The 24,591-nt window shown below is 41.2% G+C and overlaps 1 protein-coding gene across 2 annotated transcripts in view; it reads left to right on the forward strand.

Moving 5' to 3' along the window:
- The window catches only part of LRP5 (LDL receptor related protein 5), a 180,106-nt gene that overhangs the window by 113,086 nt on the left and 42,429 nt on the right, over positions 1-24,591 (forward strand). For both annotated transcript variants that reach the window (XM_075712080.1, XM_075712079.1), the window contains exons 8-11: positions 17,953-18,169; positions 19,704-19,993; positions 22,044-22,270; positions 22,605-22,789. In XM_075712080.1, coding sequence (XP_075568195.1) covers positions 17,953-18,169; positions 19,704-19,993; positions 22,044-22,270; positions 22,605-22,789 — 919 coding nt within the window. The remainder of the gene's footprint in view (positions 1-17,952; positions 18,170-19,703; positions 19,994-22,043; positions 22,271-22,604; positions 22,790-24,591) is intronic.

Consider the following 24,591-nt stretch of genomic DNA (forward strand, 5'->3'; position numbering starts at 1 on the left):
AGTACTGTAGAGGTTCTTCCTCTTCTACTACTAAATGATTCATGGAGTGCATGAGAAGATGGGGGACCATTAAGGGAAATTTCAAGATTTCAAGAGTGGGTGTGTCATCTATTATGGGATTATAAGTTCAAAATATGCTTACAAACACTATCTAGAAAGATACAGCTTCTGGCTGCATATGGGGGACTTTACACCTATGGGATGGTAATAACCTATAGATAGCAAAAACAAACAGAAATGATATATTGTTAACAATATGTATGTTTTAAACAATGCCTGGAAATATATCTGAAATGTAAGTTTGCTTTATAAAACTAGGTTTTAAAAGATTTTTTTTTTTTAAATCTAGAAGGAAAATTAAAAGTTCTGTAACTTAACTTACGACAGTGTAGCTTTTTTTCCCCCTTAATCTAATTAAATCAATCTAAAGAAAAAGAAAATGCAAAGAAGTTATTTTTGTTGTTATGGTTATGTTTGCAGCTTATTAACATAATTGCACCAAAACTGGGATTGGAGTTTCTTGTTTTATAAGTGTTGCGGTTTGTCGTGGTTTAGCCCCAGCCAGCAACTAAGCACCACACAGCTGCCTGCTCACTCTCCCTTCCCCAGTGGGATGGGGGAGAGAATCGGAGGAGTAAGAGTGAGAAACACTCCTGGGTTGAGATAAGAATAGTTTAATAATTGAGATAAAGTAAAATAGTAATGATAATAATAACAATATAATAATGATAATAGTAATAGTAATATACAAAGCAAGTGATGCACAATGCAATTGCTCACCACCTGCCAACCGATACCCACACAGTTCCCGAGCAGCGATCGCTGTCCCCCAGCCAACCCCCCCCAGTTTATATACTGAGCATGACATCATATGGTATGGAATAGCCCTTTGGTCAGTTTGGATCAACTCTTCTGGCTGTGCCCCCTCCCAGTTTCTTGTGTACCTGGCAGAGCATGGGAAGCTGAAAAGTCCTTGACTAGCATAAGCAGTACTTAGCAACAACTGAAACATCAGTGTGTTATCAGCATTCTTCTCCTACTAAATCCAAAACACAGCACTATGCCTGCTACTAGGAAGAAAATTAACTCTATCCCAGCCGAAACCAGGACACGGTTCTCAGTCACCACCACAGCTGGCAGGCTGTTTGTTTGCAATGCATTCCGTATGTACTGGAGGCCACAGTATAGAGGGATTTACAGGGTACAAGATGGAGTGCAAATAATGGAGGTGGGAAGCACCCATCTCTGCTTTTTTTTTTTTAGTATTAAAAGGCTTCACAAAACAGCAGTCACACAGAATCACAGAATGGTTGAGGTGGGAAGGGACCTCTGGAGGTCATCTTGTCCAGCCCCTGTGCTCAAGCAGGGCCACCTAGAGCTGGTTGCCCAGGGCCAAAACTTTTTGGTTGCCCAGGGCAAGGTGACTTTTGCATGTCTCCAAGGATGGAGACTCCGCAGCCTCCCTGGGCAACCTGTGCCAGTGCTTGGTCATCCTTAGAGTGAAAAAGTATTTCCTGATGTTCAGAGGGAACCTTCTGTGTTTCAGTCTGTGCCCATTGCCTCTGGACCTGTCACTGGGTATCACTGAAAAGAGCCTGGCTCCATCTTTTTACACCCTTCCTGAAGGTGTTTATATACATTCATGAGATTTCCCTATGAGACTTCTCCAGGCTAAACAGGCCCAGCTCTCTTGGCCTTTTCTCATAAGAGAGATGCTCCAGTCTCTTAATCATCTTTGTAGCCCTTTGCTAGACTCACACCAACATGTCCACATCTCTCTTGTGCTGAGGAGCCAAGAACTGGACACAGTACTCCAGGGGTAGCCTCACCAGTGCTGAGTAGAGGAGAAGGATCACCTCCCTTGACCTGCTGGCAACACTCCTCCTAATGCAGCCCAGAATACCGTTAGCCTTCTTTGCAGCAAGGGTACGTTGCTGACTCATGTTCAACTTGGTGTCCGCCAAGACCCCCAGGTCCTTTTCTGCCAAGCTGCTTTCCAGCTGGGTGGCCCCCAGCATATATAGGTGTCATGGACTTGTTCCTCCCCAGGTGCAGGACTTCGCAGTTCTCCTTGTTGAACTTTATGAGGTTCCTGTCAACCTGATTCTCCAGCCTTCATGTACAACCTTTGAATGAACATCCAAATACGATTTAATTTCAGCTAAGGGATCACAGGATTGGCAGAAGGGGCTGGAGAAACTGTAGATGTATGTTGGTACATACTATGTAGAATTGTGTTTAATGTAACATAAGGGTGACCATGTCATTGACCTTACCACAGAAAAGGCTAAATTAAGAAGTAGTATTATGTGCGCTTCACATTCTACATGACTGCTTTGTCCAAGGGGAAATCAAGAAAAATATGTTGATATGATGCAGAGTGCATTACACCCAGAAAAATAATCTAGTGGTCAATATATATAGTTCTTTACCTTATTTCTATCATTTTAAGCAGTTGACAACATGTAGTTGTTTTGAAAGGCTGAAACTGGAATGCAGGAGAAGAGTGTGCCGTTCTTGTGTCTCAGAGTGGGTCACTCTTAGATTTCCTTGCTACCTACAGCTTTAAAGTGTTTCTTCCGTTGGACTTTAATCACACAGGCCACAGGTCAACCTGATAGCATACATCCTCGGTCAGGCAGGAATGCCGTGTTTCTGATGTGTTACCCAGAGTACACAACACTGGCGTAAATTCCTTATTATGGCAGCTGTGGGAAGACAACATGTGGTGTGGTATAAAACTCACTGATACAAACCTAGCCCTTTAATGCTTTCTGAGTAAAATTGGTGGAAAAAAAGTCATAAGAGCAGTTTGCTTCAGGTGGCCATGGCATGTCGATTTGAAGACAGAAGTCTGCAAACCAGATTTACACGGAAGTGTTGAGATTGGTTTAAGTCAGCACTACAGGCATGTCCTGCTTGACCAACCTGATCCCCTTCTATGACCTGGTGACCCACCTGGTGGATGAAGGAAAGCCTGTGGACGTCATTTACCTGGACTTTAGCAAAGCCTTTGACACAGTCTCCCGTAACATTCTCCTTGGGAAGCTGGCAGCTCATGGCTTGGACGGGCATAGTCTTTGCTGGGTAAAATCTGGTTGGGTGGCCGAGCCCAGAGAGTAGTGGTGAACAGAGTTAAGTCCAGTTGGCAGCCAGTCACGAGTGGTGTTCCCCAGGGCTCCGTTTTGGGGCCAGTCTTGTTTAACATCTTTATCAACTATCTGGATGAGGGGATTGAGTGCACCCTCAGTAAGTTTGCAGATGACACCAAACTGGGTGGGAGTGTCGATCTGCTCGAGGGTAGGATGGCCCTGCAGAGGGACCTGGACGGACTGGACCGATGGGCCGAGGCGAACTGTATGAGGTTCAACAAGGCCAAGTGCTGGGTCCTGCACTTGGGTCACAACAACCCCATGCAATGCTACAGGCTTGGGGAAGAGTGGCTGGAAAGCTGCCTGGCCGAAAAGGACCTGGGGGTGTTGGTTGACAGCCGGCTGAACATGAGCCAGCAGTGTGCCCAGGTGGCCAAGAAGGCCAACAGCATCCTGGCTTGTATCAGGAGTAGTGTGGCCAGCAGGAGCAGGGAGGTGATTGTCCACCTGTATTCAATGCTGGTGAGACCACACCTGGAATACTGTGTCCAGTTTTGGGCCCCTCGATACAAGAAAGACATTGAGGTGCTGGAGCATGTTCAGAGAAGGGCAATGAAGGTGGTGAAGGGTCTGGAGCACAGGCCTTATGAGAAGCGGCTGAGGGAACTGGGGTTGTTTAGTGTGGAGAAGAGGAGGCTGAGGGGAGACCTTATCGCTCTCTACAACTACCTGAAAGGAGGCTGTAGTGAGGTGGGTGTTGGTCTGTTCTCCCAAGTAGTTAGCGATAGGACGAGAGGAAATGGGCTCAAGTTGCGTCAGGGGAGATTTAGATTGGCTATTAGGAAAAATTTCTTCACGGAAAGGGTAGTCGAGCATTGGAACAGGCTGCCCAGAGAGGTGGTGGAGTCACCGTCCCCAGAAGCGTTCAAAAAATGGGTAGACGTGGCACTTTGGGACATGGTTTAGTCTAGTCTACCCTTAATTGGTTTAGTGTAGACTTGGTAATGTTAGGTTAATGGTTGGACTGGATGATCTTAAAGGTCTTTTCCAACCTAAATGATTCTATGATTCTATGATTCTATAGCTGAGAGAGGGCAGGAAAAGAAGTTAGTTTTACCTTGAATCAAATCCTTGGTCTAGCTGACTGTACAGCCACAGAAATGCATATGCTGGCCTTGAAGGAAATGAGAATGAGCTGTAAAGGCTGATGTATAGGGGAGGTTCTTGCACCATATGTTCCAGTGGCTGAAAATGATCATGAAGTTGTGGGGCTATTGTGTAATAAAATTATAGCCTCAGCTTATGCTGAGAGAGGTAAATGAGCAACTTAAACCTTTACCTCTGGCTTCAATTTTCTCAAGTATGTGGAGCCAAGCATTCAGCTGGGGAAAAAAAGACTTAACCCTCCTCATGGATAATTGTTGAACAACACTGGCTTTTGTAGCTCTTAATCCAAAGGAAGAGGAGAATCAGACTGAAGAACTTTTCCCTAGGAAGCAAATAGTTTTCCACTGGTAGCAACGAGAACTAGGAGAACCAGTTTCTTGCCTTCACATACCTCTGAAAGAAGCGAGCAAAGGGAATTTGAAATCTAAATACACATTTCTAGGGGTATTAACTTGAGAAGAAATACTACTGTTTGAATTACCATACTTCAATTTTTCTTGGCTGGAAAATAGTAAGATTTTTTTTTCATTTTACACAAAAATATTTTCAGAAAACATTCTTTGATTATGTAACTGTTTTCACAGAAGCAGCTTTTAGATTCTTTTTCCAGTAGAATGTGATTTCTTTTCTAATATTAGATATCTGACTCCTAAATGGACTTCTGTGAATACCCCTGCAACATTTCTCAGTTATGCCATTGACCTCTTCTGAGCTGAGAATAAGCTTCTCTCTAATTCCTTGCTTAAAATATGAAAAAACATTTGTATTGCCTTCATCCTCTGTACTGAAATGAACTGCTGCTTTATTTTTGAAGCCTTACTTCAGGCAGGGCTGACATAGCTAGGTTGGAACTGAACACAGAAGTTGATACTTCTCTGTTACTCAAGCAAGATCAGGAGTGATCTAGCCCTCCTTGTAGAATGACTTAAATCACGGTGTCCATCCCTCAGGACCAGACTGATGTTTTAGAATTTGGGGAACCAGCCCTGGCAGTTAAATTAGGTGAGTATTTCTATGAAATGTTAGTAAAGGCTGTCATTTCCAATTAAAGCTAAATCCCTAATAGCATTCGTGTTAATGGATGAGGGCAGCGAAGAGGCCAACTTTAAAATGGCCTAATGCTTTTTTGCCTTGTTATGGTTTATAATTTTGAGTATGTGAAATTCAACTATTTTAAGGTTAAAATAATTATCTATAATGTACGTTGAATAAAGTGCCTTTAGGATTAAAGTAAATTAGTGTATTTTGTTTGCAAATCTAAGTATTTGTGGCTCAAATACTTATTCAGAAGTAACCTTTTTTTGGTGATTGTTCACTTTTTTTTGTTTCAAAATAAATGCTTATTTCACAAATTTCATGCAGAATTTTAGATTTTTAGTGTGTTTTCATAGGCAGCTTACCAATGATTCCTTTAAGATTTTTTTATTGTTGTCAGAAGTTCCAGCAGGTTTAAATAAAGTTTAAGCATATGTTTCTGATTAATTTGTAAGCTTTCTGTAGGAATATTGGAACGAAGACTGCAAATATTTTTGTTTAATTTAGAATACATGCTTTTATGCTACTTTTGAAAATAAAAAGCAGGTTAAGGCTATATATTTGTGTATCTTAAAGATATTGTATACAAAGATATTGTATATTGTGTATCTTAAAGATACACAAACAAGAGCTGTAGTAGGGTTATGGCTTTATGTTACAGTAGCAGATAAAAGTTGCATCCAAGTTGAATGCTGTTCTGCTCACTGCTGTACATGCATATCATACTTGGCAGAGTTCCTCCAAAGCCTTTGATATTATACAGTATTTGCATTTGTCTCCAATCTTCCTTCCTTTCCACCTCTTATTTCTCTGTCTGTTGAAAGTATTATGAACCAGAAATGTCATGTGCAGTCTAGATGCAAATTCTGCCCTCTGCTAATGAGACAAACAGCTTTGGGTATGTGTTAATCAGTTCCAACTATCTCTCTCTTTTTGTACTTGAGAGTTGCATTATTTGAAGAGGCATTAATAAGATCTCGGCAAGGAGAAGTGGGTGCAGCTGATTATCTCCAGTGATCCCTCTCTTTTATTTGAGAGCATGAGTGCTGCTAAAATCATACTTGAGCTCAGGGGCAGAGAGGATTCTAATTTGGAGATTCTTCCCCTCCTAGTTAGGATCAGAAGGTAGGAAACACTTTGCTCAGATGATCATTTCCAGTCTTTCTTTCTAAGTCAACTTTTACTTCTTGTTCCTTTCAGGACTTCCTATTACATTATTGAGTTAGAACTTAAAAAAGGGCATCTGGGGTCAGGCGAACGTCCATCCTAGTGTCTGACTCAATGAACCAAAACAGGTATCTACAGAACAGGAAAAGCTGGGTATGCATGCACTATTTACCTGAACTACTCTCTCATCTTTCAAACATTTTTAAGCTCAGGGGTTTTCCTTTGACATGGCAGGGCAACAATTGATCCATATAGTTTGGGTGCCTGGGAGCTAAGAGTTTAGTGATCAACATTTCTGTCTTTGCCCTTTACCTATATTAAAATGTACTGTTAGAGGAGTGTATTTGTGGCTCACATGAAATGCTTTATTTTTTAATCTACTACTCCATCACTGTTGTTCTAGCGTGGGCTGCCATAGTTGCAGTTCCTTCTATGCTACAGAAACAACTATTTTAGAAATAACTATCCTTCTAAAAACACGCTCTCCAATCCAAAACCACAAAAATACAGTTACTGGTGTTTCATTGTCCTTTTCTTGTAAGCCCAATGTCCTGTAATATCAGGTTTTCCGTTGTGCCGGCCTTTATGGAGGGAAGTACTGTCATTAATGAATTACTTTTAAAAAATTATAGTTCATATTCACATAGATTTTCCTCCCCACCCCTTTAAAATTGAATCCTGGTTTTCTGCTGAACCTTTTAGGCTTCAAAGCATCATGTTGCAATCTCTGTGTGGAAAGATGAGGTTTTGCACCAATCCAGTTTGCAAGGTCAAGGGAATACAGCGCAGAAAGATAAATCTTAGAGTGTAACCAGGTGGGATGCTTGCCTCTTGTGCAAGTTCAGGGTGAAGATGTGCTCTTTTCCCCTGTCATGAGGCTCCTCACCTTTCACACATAATAATTTGAAAGTGAGCCTGGAGTTTTGGGTTTTGGTTATTGCCGGAGAGAGTCATTAGTGGGCAAATTATAGGTGAGGGATAGTGTTGGGTCAGTTTTTATTGCTTGGCTTTGCAGACATGCCCGGTGGGTGACTCAGTCACATGTGCAGATTATATTTTGCCTCTTTTTCCTGGGATTGAGTGTCTTCAAATAGTGCTGTTTTCACATTAAATATAAGCTTTCGGGGCATTTGCCTAGCAATAAGAGAGCACAAGCATTATGATTTGTTTCTAACTAACCGTCAACCCTCTAAGGTACAATTATCAACTATATAACATAAAAGTCTTCAATTATTCAATGTATTTACTATTTTAGAACATATCCCCCAGTTGATTTTAAGTATAAAATCACTCCTACCATTTCAAAAGGAAAGAACTCCTCTTTTTACCCAGTGAGGCACACTATAAAGACATACTTTTCCCATGGGTCTATTACATTGCTGAAGATGGTTTTATACAAGTTCTTTGCATCAGTGCCTGCAGGCAGTCCCTGCCCTCCTTCTCTCATAGGATGTTCCTGCTCTGTTCTGGTGGCATAGCAGTCTATGCAGCCACGTAGAAAACCAGAGCAGGGGACTGATCCAGTTGAAAAATAACCAGCCAAAAAGGTTTCTGTTTTTCAGTCTGATACATTTTCTGCCACACAAGTAGTTGTGCTGACGCGGCAAGAATGCGTCAGTGTGAATATGGGAATGAGGGGCCAGAGGCAAGGTGGCATCTGCTCGAACTGGCCTGACCAGCACTGTCTGCCAAATTTTAAGCTGCACTCTGAAAGATATATTAGCTTGGCTCCTTTCTTTGGTATTAAGAAACAGTTTGAACAGACAAGGCAGGGTTCGGAAAAGAGGAAGAAATTTTACCCATGTTGTGCACATGGAGAAATAACATTTGGAGAGATTTGGTGACTTACTTGAGGTTACACACTGGCATCCATCTTTATCTAATATTTGAGCCGTAAAATGAACCCATTCTCCTGATACCTGAGCTAAGTGCTCAACTTCGAATAGAAGGGATTCTTAGGTACTTTTCTTTTGGAGTGGACTTCTTAATTATGACCTTAGACCAGCCTGATAAAGGCAGAGAAGCAGCTTGCAAGTTGCAGTTGACTGTAGCTAACTTCCTGAAGACATGTACGTCTGCTCTTCTCCTATCAGTAGATGCTGAATATACCTCTTTTATTTACTTATTGGGGTACAGGGAATCATGCCTTAAAAAGCATCTGTCTTGTAAGCTAAAAGGACGTCCTAAATTTCAGCTAAACTCTTGACTCCACTATTTCATATTGGTTTGATCTAGGAAGCTGATGGTCTGGCCTCCAGAGAGGGCTGCTGAAGAGAGCAATGTAATGGAGCATCTTCCTGTGTTACGTTTACCCCACAAGAGAGTTTGAGTTTTGGCTGCAGAAGTAGTGGCACCCTCCCTATGCAACACCACAAAACATGTTCTGTGCCACAATCATCAGAGACAGGGCCTTCAGTTGTGCAGGACTTGGTTTCCGGTGGTGAATGTAACGGACCGAGCTTCAGAACATCCTCTAAGGATCTGTCTGTCCTGCCAGGCTTTGGCCTGAGAAGGAAAGGTAGCTTTATTTGAAAACAGATCAAGATTTTGCTGGCCAAAAGTTATGTGTGTTGCCTTTTTAACCATTTGCAGGGACTGGAGACCACCTGGTAACTACATTTTGTCAATAAACTCTCTGAGGGCTACCTTGCATAACTTATTAACAGTGTCTCAAATAAATATGATTGATAGTACTGCTTATCCCCAGTGACAGTGGAGTGCAGGCATCTTATCAAGGCAGGAGGAGTCTTGCCGTGATCTGTTCTTTCAGCAGATACATTTCAGCTGTGAGAGGGCTTACATGTGTCAGAGCTTGCTGTGTTAAGGTACTTGGCTTTGTTCTGCAGGAGCTGGCAATGTAGTTGTGTTAGCACAGTATCTTAGTCTGGGCTCTGTACAGCTGTTGATACTCCAGCTAACTGTGGACAACCTAGTTTAGGTTTCTGTGCATGGCTTTTACTTGTGCTTTGTTGACATACACCCTACGTAGTGGTATGTAAGACTGGATATATTGGATTAGTCTAATGCAGTGTTTCTATAAACGGTACAAATAGGAGGGAATCATGATCAGAATTTGCTGTTTACTTGGGCCAGGAGGCTTCATGAGATGAGGAACTGAATGAATATTTGTAGATGCATAGGAGATGCAGGAGTCCTTAGACTTTCATTGCCTCCCTCCAAGGAGGTATTGTATGCCCACTGCCTTTGGTTGTATTCTTATTGGATTAGGATTTCGTCTGTCTCCCTCTGATAGAAATATTTGTTTAATGGGAGAACTTTGATTCAATTTCTGAGGAATAACTAAGGGAGGTACATGAGACTTGGCTAATCCATTATTAAATGAGGTTAAAAGCATCCATTCTTCAAGGTGTAGTGCCATGAATAGATGGACATGTCAACTGATCAAGGGTCTATTCTTTTAACCTTTGACTTCCAATGCAATTTCCATATGTGACACTTCTGGTGACTTTGAGCATCGTTTGGCTCTCTGAAGCACTGTACATGCCTATCACAGTATGAAGAGGATGTGAAGAGCTACAAGTGGCTTCTGGTAACTGCACTGTGTTGAGGTTAAGAAAATGAAAATGTTGTGATTCTCCAAAGTAAGACTAAGAAGCTGAGTTCCAAGCAAAAGGTCCCACTATGCTGGACAAAACACTTCTAGCTTAATCTTAGTTTACTGTGGACAGAGGTTGACTGCATGAGACCTAGCATTGTATGTAAAACAGAGATGGAAAGACCACAAGAGGGGGTCATGACTAGACCAGTGTTTCTCAATCAGTTGTTCATGGACCTCCCATTGTCCATAAGATAAAAGATTATTTAAAAAAAAATTAAAAATCCACATATATTTGGATAAGCAAACAAAAAGGAGAAAAATAGGAGTAGTAAATACTACATTTAGCTTAATTTTTATTTCATTGAAAGTTAATGTTAGTATGGTAACATTGGACAGGAGGCAAGTCTTGTCTTTGGAAAGGTTAACCAGCACTGGTGCCACTTTCTACTTCACGATTAAGTGTAGCTGTTATTCTTGACATCTTTTTGACTTTTTAAGGAGTTCTAGTTGGCTACTGAAATTGCTGATTTGTTTTTTGGACTCAAAAGTTTACCACGAATTCTTTTCTCATATCGAGCTCATTGTTTTATTTTTTTGTCTTTCCTTCTTGTTGTACATATAGGTTGTAAATGTGCTTGCAGTCCCAATTCCATCAGCAGGAGTACAACATAGTAAATATTTATATGATGTGCTATTTCCACAGACTTCTAGCTGTCTGTAGAGTTGGGAAGATGTTTGGGTTTCGAAAGGAGAGGGCAAAGATCTTACAGGACTTTTCAAATCCCTTTGAAGAAAAGGGAAATCAGGAGAGAAGTGAGAAAAACTAAGATATGTGCATTTTAAAAATATGATTGTAAAAAGTTAAAATTCTTCTTCACCTTTCCCAGATTAGTTAACTAGATGTTGGGAACGCATGTTGTTTTCATAATGGATGTTAGCTACATTTCAGAGTTCAACTTTTTCCCCTTTTAAGGAGTTTTGAAGCATGCCATCTTGTTCCTGCTTATGAGAGATAAGTTGCAGAATTGACCAGCTGCACCCTTAATCCTTTGATATCCTGTAACCAGAACAAAGTTCTGGAAATCTCAGGCTGATGTAACACATATGGAGAACATTAGCTGCTCCTAGATGAGGTTTATAAAATACAAGCAGGTCCAAAATCACAATCATGTTAACACAACCTTTCCAATAAGAAGAAATTTGTCCATCAATCAGTGTCTGTTAGAGCTTATTACATGTGCTTGTGTTTTGAAAAGTCTGTCTGAAAATGCAAGACTCTCTGGAACTAATAAGATTTTGAAGTCCTAGGAGAAAATCAGGTGTGCTGGTGATTTGATATGGAAAAATACGAACAGATCAACACTGCAAATGAATAGCCACTTCACATGGTGATATGAGATGATATGAATGAGAATATATTTTGTTTATATTGTTCCTAGAGAAGACAGGAGATGACTGTAAACTACTGTTTTTCATGACGTAAATTTATACTCTGTTGCATTTGGCATCTTTGTAGTTGTTGGGTTGTTTTTTTTTTTTTAACAAGCCACTACTTAACTGTCTTACATTCATTTGTAAGTGTAGATTTTAATTTGTATGTAACAGAACAAATTGATAAAGAAGATGTGGTGGAGTCATTGTATTTGGAACAAACAGTTTTGGACTATCCTGTGAAGAAGCCAATATTGCTAGATTGTTGAGAATTATTACACCAGCTATTTTGCTTTGCCTGTCTGTAGGACAGGCATGGCTGCCCTACCAGCCATAGCATACCACCATGGCTGCAAGACAGAGTCTAGCAACAGGGATGGTTTGCCATTACTGCTGTGCTTTATCTGTAAGCTTTTAGGCTGTAAAGGTACCTGTGAAGGAAGGCTGCCAAAAAAGAGTACTAACATTCAGTAATCCTCCTTGGAATTCTCTTTATGGAGCATCTCAAAGTGGCTTTTGTATTAGGAGTGAAAATATGACCCATATGTGTAGCCATAGAGAAGTATCTTGTCGTGCTGTATCCTCAACAAGCTAAAATGACATGTTCTGCAATGAGAAATGAGGAAATGTCTCTTAATGAAAGGAAAAGAATATGTAAGAAAAGGGTGGTGGTGTGTCACTACAGGTATTTGCGAATGGCAAATTGTTATCCACAGTTCAGTGGGGATGTTTCACTCACGATGTTGTATAGATTCGTTCTCCATGCTCTCTTGGTTCGTAGCTTATTCTAAATGTAGGTGGGTGCTGATAGTTTGCAATTGGCAACCAACACTAACACCTAAGCAATGTGAGAGTTCACTAAAATAATAATAAAAATATACGTCAACATCAAAACTCAACTGAAATGAGAATGATTTGAAAGAAGAACCACAATAGTACATATGGTATTAATCCATGAAGTGTAGTGACAATAGAAACCTGATGAATTTTATTTATGAGGCAGCTTTTACCAGGTAGCCTAAATATTGTCAAGGTGGACAGAAATTGTTGACAACAATGAGGAACTGCTTTCTGAATTCTCTAGTCTTACTCAAGTGTTTGAGGCAACAGATAGCTGTCTCAGGTAGTCTTGATTGTGGAAAATGGCCAGACATGTCTGTTGTCCATCTATATCCACCCTTTTTTGATAAATGGGTTCTGGTATGTTTGTTTTAATGTTATTCTCTTTTCTGCTTGCCAGTGTCTGCCAATACATGCCTGGCATTAAGCCCCTTCAGACCAGGAGGAGTTCACTTTTGTCCTGAAGCATTGATGAAAGGTGGTGGTGTTTCAGCGGTTGGAAATGTTAATGAATGGCTTGTACTCAGCTGAATATAAACTGTGGTACATACTGCTCACAGCTGCTTCCCTCTTTTCTTTTTGGGGCAGGCTTCTTCACCCTCCGGAGTTTTCCACTTCTCTCCATTTCTTCTTTGTCTTTTTTCTTTCCCTGTTGACTGCCACCCACATGATTTGTCTCACAAGTTCTTTCTCTAGCCAAGGAAGACTGAGCATTGTTCACTTGAGATACCTTTTAAGAGTCTTCTGGTGAAAATCGTTAGAAGCCATTCCCAGAATCACAGAATGGTTGAGGTTGGAAGGGACTTCTGGAGGTCGTCTGGTCCAACCCCCCTGCTCAAGCAGCGCCACCTAGAGACAGTTGCCCAGGACCGTGACCAAATGACTTTTGAATATCTCCAGGGATGGAGACTCCACAACCTCTCTGGGCAGCCTGTTCTAGTTCTCAGTCACCCTCACAGCATAATAAAGTGTCGCTCTCCTTTTCCACAGGGGAAGAGGAATAGATGCACAAAAGAAAAGTCATAGACCCACAAGCCCACCACATGGGTCTCCTAATAGTATAGCAGCCATGACATTTTACCCTTGCCAACCTGCTACATCTGCTTACTGCTCACATAGTGATTTAGCTCAGCCCAAGAATTGGTTTCCAGCTTTGTCTGTAGCAATTGAATAAATTTTGTTTTATCTTAGTGAATTATATATATGGGAGCAAGGTATCTGAGTTCCCTTTGTTGTTCTGTCAAAAGACATCCTATATGTGTGCTGAATAGTTTTTTTTATCACAGATGCACCTGAAATGTAACTTGACTACATGAGTCATGCTGATGTGTAGAATTTAATTGCATTGTTTTACTTTAATCTTCTTCAAAGAGCTAAGCGCTTTTGAGTGTTATATTTGGAAATATTTGTTAAATCATTTTGTGTATACTGCAGCAGCATGTAAAAAAAAAAATCACACTTTATTGCCTTACTGTGTTTTTTGTGTAATTCAGTTCATCAAGGTATTTCATGTTGATTTCATTTTGCCTACAACAGATTTTAGCTGAGCTTAGTGATGCCTCATTAGGAGATATGTCATTGGAAGTCTTAAGACTAATCAGGGGGTTTTAGTATGTGCCTCTCTTCAAGGGGGGCTTTCAGTGTTTCATATGGAAAGCACAGCATATTTAGTGTTGCATTTATCCTTGGACCCAAGTCAAGATCCATTTATCAGTTATGGAAAGAGGACAAAAGCCCTGAGTAGAAAAAAGGCTGTTCTAATATCTTTGTGCTAAATGATAAGGAATGCACCTTAACAGCTTCCCTTTGGCTGCAGTTGGCAGGCTACACACCATTTCAGATATTAAATGATGAGTATTTAGTGGTAAGAATTATGAGTCTTTAGTGATAAAAATTACAAGTATTTAGTGTTGATGGTATTTTATTAGCTGTGCCATTTTAGTGAAAGAAGTTTTGCTTTTGGCCATATTGTGAGGCCTGCTTGTAGATTTTTATTTTGCATCCTCATGGTTTCAGTTAATATGCTAGAGTAGAGCTGAATCCCTGGGAAGATGGATGACAGCAAAATTTGAAGTAAAGACTATGTATATGTACCTATATTGAACCGCATGCAACAGCTCACTGTTCAAGCTTTGCCCTGGCTCCTACTAGAAAAGAGTCTAACAGTTAGTGTTTCTTGCCTGTTGCCATGAATTATCTACCACTAAGAGGGCTCGACTGCCCATGGCACAGAAAAATTCTCCAAGTCAGAGCTGCCCTTCTGCATCCAAGGGAAGCCTGCTTGGATTCATAGGTGTTCTGCCCACAGGATTGCGGGGAGGGATGTTTGGGAGAGAGAGACCAAACACTTATTCCATCACCTTCTTAGCCAAAATGTAAGCCATTAAGCATTTTATTGCTGTCTGATTCCATATTTTGGATCTCCATTCCCTCCATGCTTGAACAACAATATAATGTAGAAATGCTGTAATAAGGTCTCCCCAGAGCCTTCTCTTCTCCAGGCTGAACAACCCCAACTCTCAGCCTTTCTTCATAGCAGAAGTCTTCCAGTACCCTGGTCATTTTTGTGGCCCGTCTCTGGACCCGCTCTAGCAGGTCCATGTCTGTCTTGTACTGAGGACTCCAGAGCTGGATGTAGTACTCCAGGTGGGGTCTCATGAAAGCAGCATAGAGGGGGAGAATTGCTTCCTTGACTGCTGGCTTCTTATGCAGCTCAGGACATGATTGGCTTTCTGGGCTGCAAACATACATTGCCAGCTCATGTCCAATTTTTCATCCACCAGTATTGCCAAGTCCTTCTCTGCAGGGCTGCTTAATCCATTTATCCCCCAGTCTGTATTGATACTGGGGATTGCCCTGAACCAGGTGCAGGACCTTGCACTTGGCCTTGTTGAACTCCATGAGCTTCATGAAGTTCAACAGCTTGGTGTCATCTGTAAGGTCTGTAGATGCGCATGGATTTAAATAATGTGTGTTTCTGCATTCTTGGATCCAATCTTCATCTGGTATATTTTAGTCAGCAGCTCTAGTATTCGAACTATACTTTTACTGTCCATATCTGTAAAAGTAGTTGGAAATGTGGTAGTTTGATCGTCATCCTGCTGATGCATTGTTGTAAAAGAAGTGGTGTCTTGTTTACTTAGTGTGGCACCAGTTTGGCTCCAGCACCTGAGTATGCGTGATGAACTTTTGAACCTGCAGTATTGCCTGTGGGTTTGATACTGTTTTAAAGAAGTGAGCATTTGGGGTTTGCCTGGACATGATGTAATAAGATAATTGCAGAACCATTTAGCTTTTAACCACAGATACGGCCTTTTTTTTTTAATGTACTCTATTTAGCTTAACAAAATAAAATATTAATCTTCAGTCCCTGCTACTTCATCAATAGTTCCCCCTCTCTCCATGGGGTCACAGGTCCTGCCAGGAGCCTGCTCCAGCGTGGGCTTCCCATGGGGTCATAGCCTCCTTTGGGCACATCCACCTGCTCCAGTGTGGGGTCCTTCCATGGGCTGCAGGTGGATATCTGCTTCACCGTTAACCTCCATAGACTAGAGGGGCACAGCCTGCCTCACCATGGTCTTCACCACGGGCTTCAGGGGAATCTCTGCTCTGGTGCCTGGAGCACCTCCTTCCCCTCCTTCTTCACTGACCTTGGTGTCTGCAGAGTTGTTTCTCTCACATATTCTCACTCCTCTCTCCAGCTGCTGCTGCTCAGCAGGGGTTTTATTCCGCCGTCTTAAATACATTATTGCAGAGGCGCTACCACTGGCTGATTGGCTCAGACCCCCCCACCACTACCAAAACCTTGCCAAACAAACAATACAGTGTGCTAGCATTTAACAGTTTTTTTCAGATAAAATTCATATAGTAAAATTGGTGACCACATCTTATTTGTGTTTCTCTAAAGGGGAAATGTTGTGCCCAAATTAACTGTGTCACAGAAGAAATGCATGTTGCTTTCACAAATTTGTAAAGCATTATAAGGTTTCAAAGTGGAGATACCATTTTTTATCTACCATGAGTGTGCTTGAACATCCTGAAATTCACATGCTAATTTAGTAAGATGTGGTGATTGTCATTGGTCATGTTAAAAAAAGAAATTGTAGGTGCTTCTGCTGCTTACCATGTCTGGACAGAGCCTTATAACTTACTGTTTTATAATACCTGTATTAAATTGTGATAAAACTGATGGTTGATTTTGACTGCCCACAATATTTTTAGGCATTTAATGGTTTGATATTACATTGCATTTAAGTTACAGACATTTTTTAAAAAGAAATAAATATTGCTTAAACACTTAGCAATTTAAAAGTCAGGGGAATACAGTGTTGAAATTACCATAACTGTCTATAAATCACAAGAAAATAGAAGTGTTGCATGATGAAGGCAACTTAATCCCTACAAAGTACAGGTTTAGTATTTTGAGTCTGAATAAACAAATAATTTCCAAATAATTGTAAAGAGGAGACTATTTAAAACCTCAATCAGAAGCCATAGTAGCCTAAATTAAAGCACAGCAGTTGTCCACGTGTGAAGCATTTCTAACAACAAATGAAGAGTTGACTGAATCACGTTGGAAAATAAATTGTCTTTAGTTGTGATCTTTTCTTTTGGTTTTAATATGATACTGAACTTGATGCTGCTCACAGTATAAATTTTCAAGCAGCACCTTAAAAATACTGTAGTTACATTGCAGCTTCCAATTGCAAGAAGTAGGATGGTGAAGAATCTGGGGATTTGTCAGATAAATATTTTGCCTGGGTCTTACAAACACACACTCTTTGCCATGGGTAAGAGATGTCTGGGTGATTGAAAAGATTATTGCAGTTTGTGTAGTAGATGGAGGTGACTTTAGGCATGTGACATGGAGAATTGTATGCGGACACTTTCATTTCCTGTCTTGCCCAGTGATGATTGATCAGGGTCAGACTGTACACATCTCTTTCCTTATGCCAAGCAAAGTGGGGCAGCACGAGATCACTGTAGTAATTCGTTATGAAATAACTAACCAATAGCATACATATATCTGTGGGGCTTATCCCATCTCCAATACTATTTTGCTTTCTCTGCAGTTTTAGGAATACAAATTTATATAAGTCAATACTTATTCCACATCTTAAAGATCTTGCTTATCACAAGAGTAAGAAAAACTTCATTCTTCCATGATAAAAACCCCTGAAATTTCAGAAAGTGCAGATTCTACATGGCTTTGTTGCACCCTTAAAGAATTCTGATGGCCTCTGTTCCCCCTGATTGAGTGCTGATGGTCACTCCAGCAATTCCTTGTTTCTGAGCAGAGAGTTCAGTAGTGAGACTAAGACATGAATAGAGGTTAAAAATCTCCTGAACCTCACTCCCATCCAAAAAAAACGCTCCCTTTGCAGTGGTCTTTGCAGGTTTGAACTGATGCAAGTTAAATTCATGTTGCTTAGGTTTTTCAATGGAGAAGGAGTGAGATAAGCCACTTCCAATCTTGTCATTCCAATATATTTCTCTTTCAACAAACCTAGATGTATGTTCTTTTGATAGAAGTGTGCTGTGAATTTCAGGAAGTTCTAGTGTAAAAATAGAGGAGTTGTCAAAATATGATCGATATTGCCATTTTAATTGTACCCGCATTAGAGAAGATTATTTTTTCCTTTTTTCTCATGCGTCCCACAGGTCATAAATGTTGATGGAACAATGAGGAAAACCCTCCTAGAAGATAAGCTTCCACATATATTTGGGTTCACACTGCTGGGAGATTACATCTACTGGACTGACTGGCAGAGACGAAGCATTGAAAGAGTTCACAAGATAAAGGCTAGCAGAGACATCATTATTGATCAGCTGCCAGATTTAATGGGCCTTAAAGCAACAAGTGTTACCAAAGTGTTTGGTAAGCATGGACAATCATAAGATGGATCTATACTAGTTTCTAGATGGGCTTGCTTTCATTAAGCAACTGTTGATTGCTTGTAATGAATAACTGTGGTCTCATGTGTTTGAATCATTTTAAAGGAAAACTGCAGCTAATGTTTGTAAAGTTGGGAAAATACAGCACTGCAAAAGAAGTATGGGCTTCTAGTTTTTAGTGACATTTGACATAAGCTTTCCACAGCTTCCACTATACTCTTAATTTTTGTGAGGAGAATTTTATTCCTGCCTCCAATCTATAGAATCATTACTTCTGGTGCTCACAGAATTGCTCCATTTTCTGTTGCTCTTTTCTTCCAGTACAAAATCCCAGTGATGTTCAGTTAGCAGAATGCTTTTTACTGTTGGGTGGTATAGGCAGAGTTAGTGGCTTGTAACATTGCCTAAAAGCACGTGGCACTTAAATATTAACTTTAACACCTAAATTGTACTTAAATCTTAACAATTAAATCTTGCCCTTAGCATGGGATCAGCAGCTGTAGTGCTCTGTGTTCTTCCACTGCATCTGCTGAAAGGTGCAGCCAGTGTTTTAGGTCCTCTGCTGGCATTCATAGGACCTCCTGGCTTCAGTAGTAACTCATGAGAGGTGCATGTTCACCACAGATCTGTTTACCACCTGCAACATTGGAGTCTGGGCATAGCAGTAGACGGATTTGTTGGTCAGCTGTTAAAATTACTGAGAATAGTTGCAACAGAATCATGTAAAGTAGGTTGTCAAATTACACCCTGCCAGTACATGGATTTCTAGCCTTTCAGGAAGCTTTACTTAAAGGATAACGAAGTCCTCAAGCTGCAAGTTGCAGCATCAGTCTGAAATACGTATCCCTAAAAAGGGAAAATTAAAAGAAACTTGGTGGAGACTGACCTTGGAGATTTTTTTGTGATAAGAGTCTTTAAATACCTAAATCCTCAGTTCCAGCAGATGGAGAAATGCAGTCATTTATCTTTCGGTCCTTACTTTCCCCTCCGCATTCCCTCCCCATCTGGTCATGGCTGTTCAGACAAAAAAATAACTGAGATTGTGGTGATCTTCTTGGAATTGCTTCTGCCAGTGAATCTTCTCAGCTTTAAATTAAACCACTGGGAAAGAACTGCAGTTATCCAGCTCTTTTCTTACCATTTTGTGTCATTGTACATTTGTAAAACTGGTGGTTTCAAAGAGGTACAAAGATGAGGCACTTGGCCAAAATTAACCAATCTGAACAGGGATGTAATTACCTGCCTTCAGTGAAGGAATTTAATCTTTGGGAAAACTAGAAGGATATGTTTGTAGCTGTTAATTGTCTATAGGAGGGATAGAACCAGCTTCCTAATCCTTGGGTAGAAGGAAAGAAACAGTTTTGAATGTTTTTGGTTTTTTTTTTTTAATTCCCTGTTGACAACCCATAGTGTTAACTCATTTGGAAAAATTATAATTACACTGCATTTCCGCTCCCCTTTCCCCCCCTACCTCCACAGTGCACCGATATCTGTTTTGTTTTGTTTTGGTTTTTAAGGAACTAATTCATGTGCAGAGAACAACGGAGGCTGCAGCCATCTGTGTTTCTTTACACCCCAGGAGACCAGGTGTGCCTGTCCCATTGGCCTTGAACTGTTGAGTGACATGAAGACTTGCATCATTCCTGAAGCCTTCTTAGTTTTCACAAGCAGAGCAGCAATTCATAGGATTTCCCTTGAAACCAATAATAATGATGTTGCTATTCCTCTTACTGGAGTCAAGGAAGCATCTGCTCTGGATTTTGATGTCTCTGATAACAGAATCTATTGGACTGATGTTAGTTTGAAGGTATGACTGAATTCCCTGAACACAAGCCACAGAGCAATTACTTTGATCTAACAAAGGTCTCTGTTACATGACCTGTCCTACAGTTGCTGATGTTGTCATTGAATTGCATCCAAGGAGTCTCTTGGAGATCAAGACAGTTGCATTGTTGAATGCACAGTTAGGTTGCAGACATCTTCCTGCTTCAAATAAAAATCCAAAGTGGTGTCTGGTCTTACCAAATGCCTCAGTCTTGGATGCTGCACGTGTTGCATCCATATACGTATCTATTGCAGAAAAGCTGGTTTCATGTCACGTAGCAGAGTAATTTAAACATTGAGCTTGGCAACCCTCCGAGCTTTCTGTCCTCTTCCAGTTTTGACTTGGAAGGCAATCTTACTCAATATTAACATTTGGCATGTGAACGTGGGATTCATTGCTGTTAGTCTGTGGCTCCAGCTTGGCACGGAAGAGGCCAGGGAACTTGTCCAGTCACCTCCAGACTGTGTTAAGCCCCCACCTGCCCCCAGTTCTATCTCAGTGCCTTCCCCAGGAGTTTGACATTTCTTGTGACATGTTTGGTTCACATCCAGCTGCATGCTAAAGTGAGTATTGTGCTCTTCATCAGTGTTACTTTGCTTTTTGAAGTGAATTAAGTAATGGTAGAAAATGACAGATTCACTTCACTGGAACTGAATTCTTCTGTTTAGCCTCTTAATAGATTTTCCAAGAGCAATCAGAAGTTTCCTTGCCCATATCCCTAAGCCGTAATAGGGAAAAGCTCACTTTTAGTGACTGCAGGGCACATGCAGTTTCCATAGCCTCTCTGTGAAAACTAATGAGGGTTGGGTTGTGCTTCGGCATTAACAGTGCTGCTTGTGGTATGGATACCTCTCCTTCAGGAATAGTGCCAATGTAATAAATTAGCATACTGCAGACACAGTTAGTAAATAAGTCTCATGCAAGCACATGGAGAGATGGAGCTATGGTCGTCTTAACCATTTGTAGTGGAAAACTACTTCATTACTTCAACTGCGTCAGTGCATAGATCCCAGTCTTACTGAATGCAGAACTGGAAAACATTTTACTTGTTTGTGGCCTCCTGAATTATCCAGCAGTGTATTTTCATATACATATGAGTGTAAGTCTCAGCATGTCTGGGTTTTCACTCCCCCTGTCCCCCCACCTCCTGCAGCTTAGCAGCAGGTAGTGTAACTTCAGAGCCCATAGTCATCTCCCTTTTCTTTGGTGACCACCACTTCTCTGATCTCCTTCTGCCTCTGGGTATATGAGGACTTGTTTTCAAAAAGGGATTATACTTTTTCTGAGATGTGGGTTATACCTGTAAAAATATACTACATGATTTCTGGTTTTGACATTTACCTTTAAAAATATAAAATTTCTCTTACCCTGATACATTCATTTATCAATTTATTAATAAATTAATATCTGAAATGTTAGCAGGCATGTAGAATGATTGCTTAGTGTTGATAATAAGGGTGGGTAATTGTACATTGGTCCTGGAAGTTACCAATGATTTACCTGGGGGTTGTTTCAGTGCTCCTTGTTAGGAGTGGCTTGTTTATAGTCCTTGCCCTATGACTTGTTTTCTTGAGTGTGCATAACTGAAATGTAGATGGGATCAGCAAACTTGCCTCCAGGTGACTGATCATGAGAAACAATTTAATTCAGTTTTCTCTGAATTGAGATGTGTTTCTGAGGCTTAAGACAGTGAATTAAGTAATTTTAAAAAACAACTTCTTGTGCGCAAATAGAAGAGAGAGAGAATGGGCAAGAAAGAATCTGCAGATACCTAGTGCTTTCTGAAAATAATATCCTTTTAAGATGTCTTGGACTGGTCATCAGAAACCACTAGCTTTCTGAAAATTCAGGTCTTTTTATCCTGTGAATTGCTATATCTTTTTTGACAACAGAAGACTATTTAAAAAAATGTAACATTGGCTAATTTTTTTTACTAATTTATTTTTGTACATAAACTTCATAATAATTATTACTTTTTATTTCAGTGGGGTATTCATAAACGCTGTAATATTTTTACACAATTGTTTTCCAGACCATAAGCCGAGCTTTCATGAATGGGAGCTCTGTTGAACATGTGATTGAGTTTGGGCTAGATTATCCTGAGGGAATGGCTGTAGACTGGATGGGAAAGAACCTCTACTGGGCAGATACTGGAACCAATCGCATTGAAGTAGCCCGCCTGGATGGGCAGTATAGGCAGGTCCTTGTGTGGAAGGACTTGGACAACCCAAGGTCTCTGGCTCTTGATCCTACCAAAGGGTAAGGGACAGTGTTGTCTTTCAAAGCTTTGTGTGCATATTCTTGTATGTTGCAAGTTAATTGGCAGTTTATATAGCTCCATTTCTTCAGGGTCTTAGAAAAGACAATAAACGCTCCACAACCCTATGGGTTACAATGAAATACTAAGAATTGTCAAACATATTTTTCTGCCTTTGTCTAAAAAAAGAGTACTGTAGTACTGCACATAACCACATGGGTGGTTTTTTGTTTTTTTTTTTAAGGAACTGGAAATAAATTTAGAAAAATCAAAGCATGCAGCTAAACACAATCTTACCTAGCTGATGTACTCTTTTTGTTCCACTTCTCATTGCAGATACATGTACTGGACTGAATGGGGAGGTAAACCTAGGATTGTTCGAGCATATATGGACGGTACAAACAGCATCACTTTGGTGGATAAAGTGGGTCGTGCCAATGACCTCACTATTGATTATGCAGACCAAAGGCTATATTGGACTGACTTAGACACAAGCATGATTGAGTCATCAAATATGCTAGGTAATCTGATATGTTACACCAGCCAGTAGAGAAACACGCAGTGACAATAGTAAAGCAATTGAATAATATGAAATTGGAATAATATAATTGATATTAAATATGTTTGTATATTTTTCTTATGAGAGAAAATAGAGAGTTAAATGTTTAAGGAGACTAAAAGAAAGCTTCCTAAAGTAATAACCATAGGATGGCTTATAATAATAAAGGGGTCCAGGAAGGCTGGGTGTTCTTCAAGAAGGAAGTCTTAAGGGTGCAGGAGCAGGCTGTCCCCATGTGACGTAAGATGAACTGGTGGGGAAGACAACCGGCCTGGCTGAACAGGGAGCTTTTGCTGGGACTCAGGGAAAAAAGGAGAGTTTAGCACCTTTGGAAGAAGGGGCAGGCAACTCAGGAAGAGTACAGGGATCTTGTTAGTCATGCAGGGAGAAAATTAGAAAGGCAAAGGCCCAGCTAGAATTCAATCTGGCCACTGTTGTAAGAGATAATAAAAAATGTTTCTACAAGTACATTAACAACAAAAAGAGAGCCAAGGAGGATCTCCATCCTTTGCTGGATGTGGGGGGGGGAATATTGCCACTAGGGATGAGGAAAAGGCTGAGGTACTTAATGCCTTCTTTGCCTCAGTCTTTAATAGCCAGACCAGTTATCCCCAGGGTATTCAGCCCGCCTGAGCTGGAAGACAGGGACAGAGAGCAGAATGAAGCCCCCATAATCCAGGAGGAAAGAGTTAACGACCTGCTACACCACCTGGATGCTCACAAGTCTATGGGGCTGGATGGGATCCACTGAGAGTACTGAGGGAGCTGGCACAGGAGCTTGCCAAGCCACTCTCCATCATCTGTCAGCAGTCCTGGTTAACAGGGGAGGTCCCTGATGACTGGAGGCTTGCCAATGTGACACCCAAAGAGGATCCAGGGAACTACAGGCCTGTCAGCCTGACCTTGGTGCCAGGGAAGATTATGGAATGGTTCATCTTGAGTGTGCTCAACAGGCATGTGCAGGTCAACCAGGGGATCAGGCCCAGCCAGCATGGGTTCATGAAAGGCAGGCTGGACCGATGGGCCAAGGCCAACTGTATGAGGTTCAACAAGGCCAAGTGCTGGGTCCTGCACTTGGGTCACAACAACCCCATGCAATGCTACAGGCCTGGGGGGAAGAGTGGCTGGAAAGCTGCCTGGCCAAAAAGGACCTGGGGGTGTTGGTTGACAGCCGGCTGAACATGAGCCAGCAGTGTGCCCAGGTGGCCAAGAAGGCCAACAGCATCCTGGCTTGTATCAGGAGTAGTGTGGCCAGCAGGAGCAGAGAGGTGATTGTCCCCCTGTACTCAACGCTGGTGAGACCGCACCTGGAATACTGTGTCCAGTTTTGGGCCCCTCGATACAAGAAAGACATTGAGGTGCTGGAGCATGTCCAGAGAAGGGGAACAAAGCTGGTGAAGGGTCTGGAGCACAGGCCTTATGAGAAGCGGCTGAGGGAACTGGGGTTGTTTAGTGTGGAGAAGAGGAGGCTGAGGGGAGACCTTATCGCTCTCTACAACTACCTGAAAGGAGGCTGTAGTGAGGTGGGTGTTGGTCTGTTCTCCCAAGTAGTTAGCGATAGGACAAGAGGAAATGGGCTCAAGTTGCATCAGGGGAGATTTAGATTGGCTATTAGGAAAAATTTCTTCACGGAAAGGGTAGTCAAGCATTGGAACAGGCTGCCCAGAGAGGTGGTGGAGTCACCATCCCTGGAAGCGTTCAAAAAACGGGTAGACGTGGCACTTTGGGACATGGTTTAGTGGACATGGTGGTGTTGGACTGATG

The sequence above is a fragment of the Pelecanus crispus genome, chromosome 6 (assembly GCF_030463565.1).
Source record: "Pelecanus crispus isolate bPelCri1 chromosome 6, bPelCri1.pri, whole genome shotgun sequence".
NCBI lineage: Eukaryota > Metazoa > Chordata > Aves > Pelecaniformes > Pelecanidae > Pelecanus > Pelecanus crispus.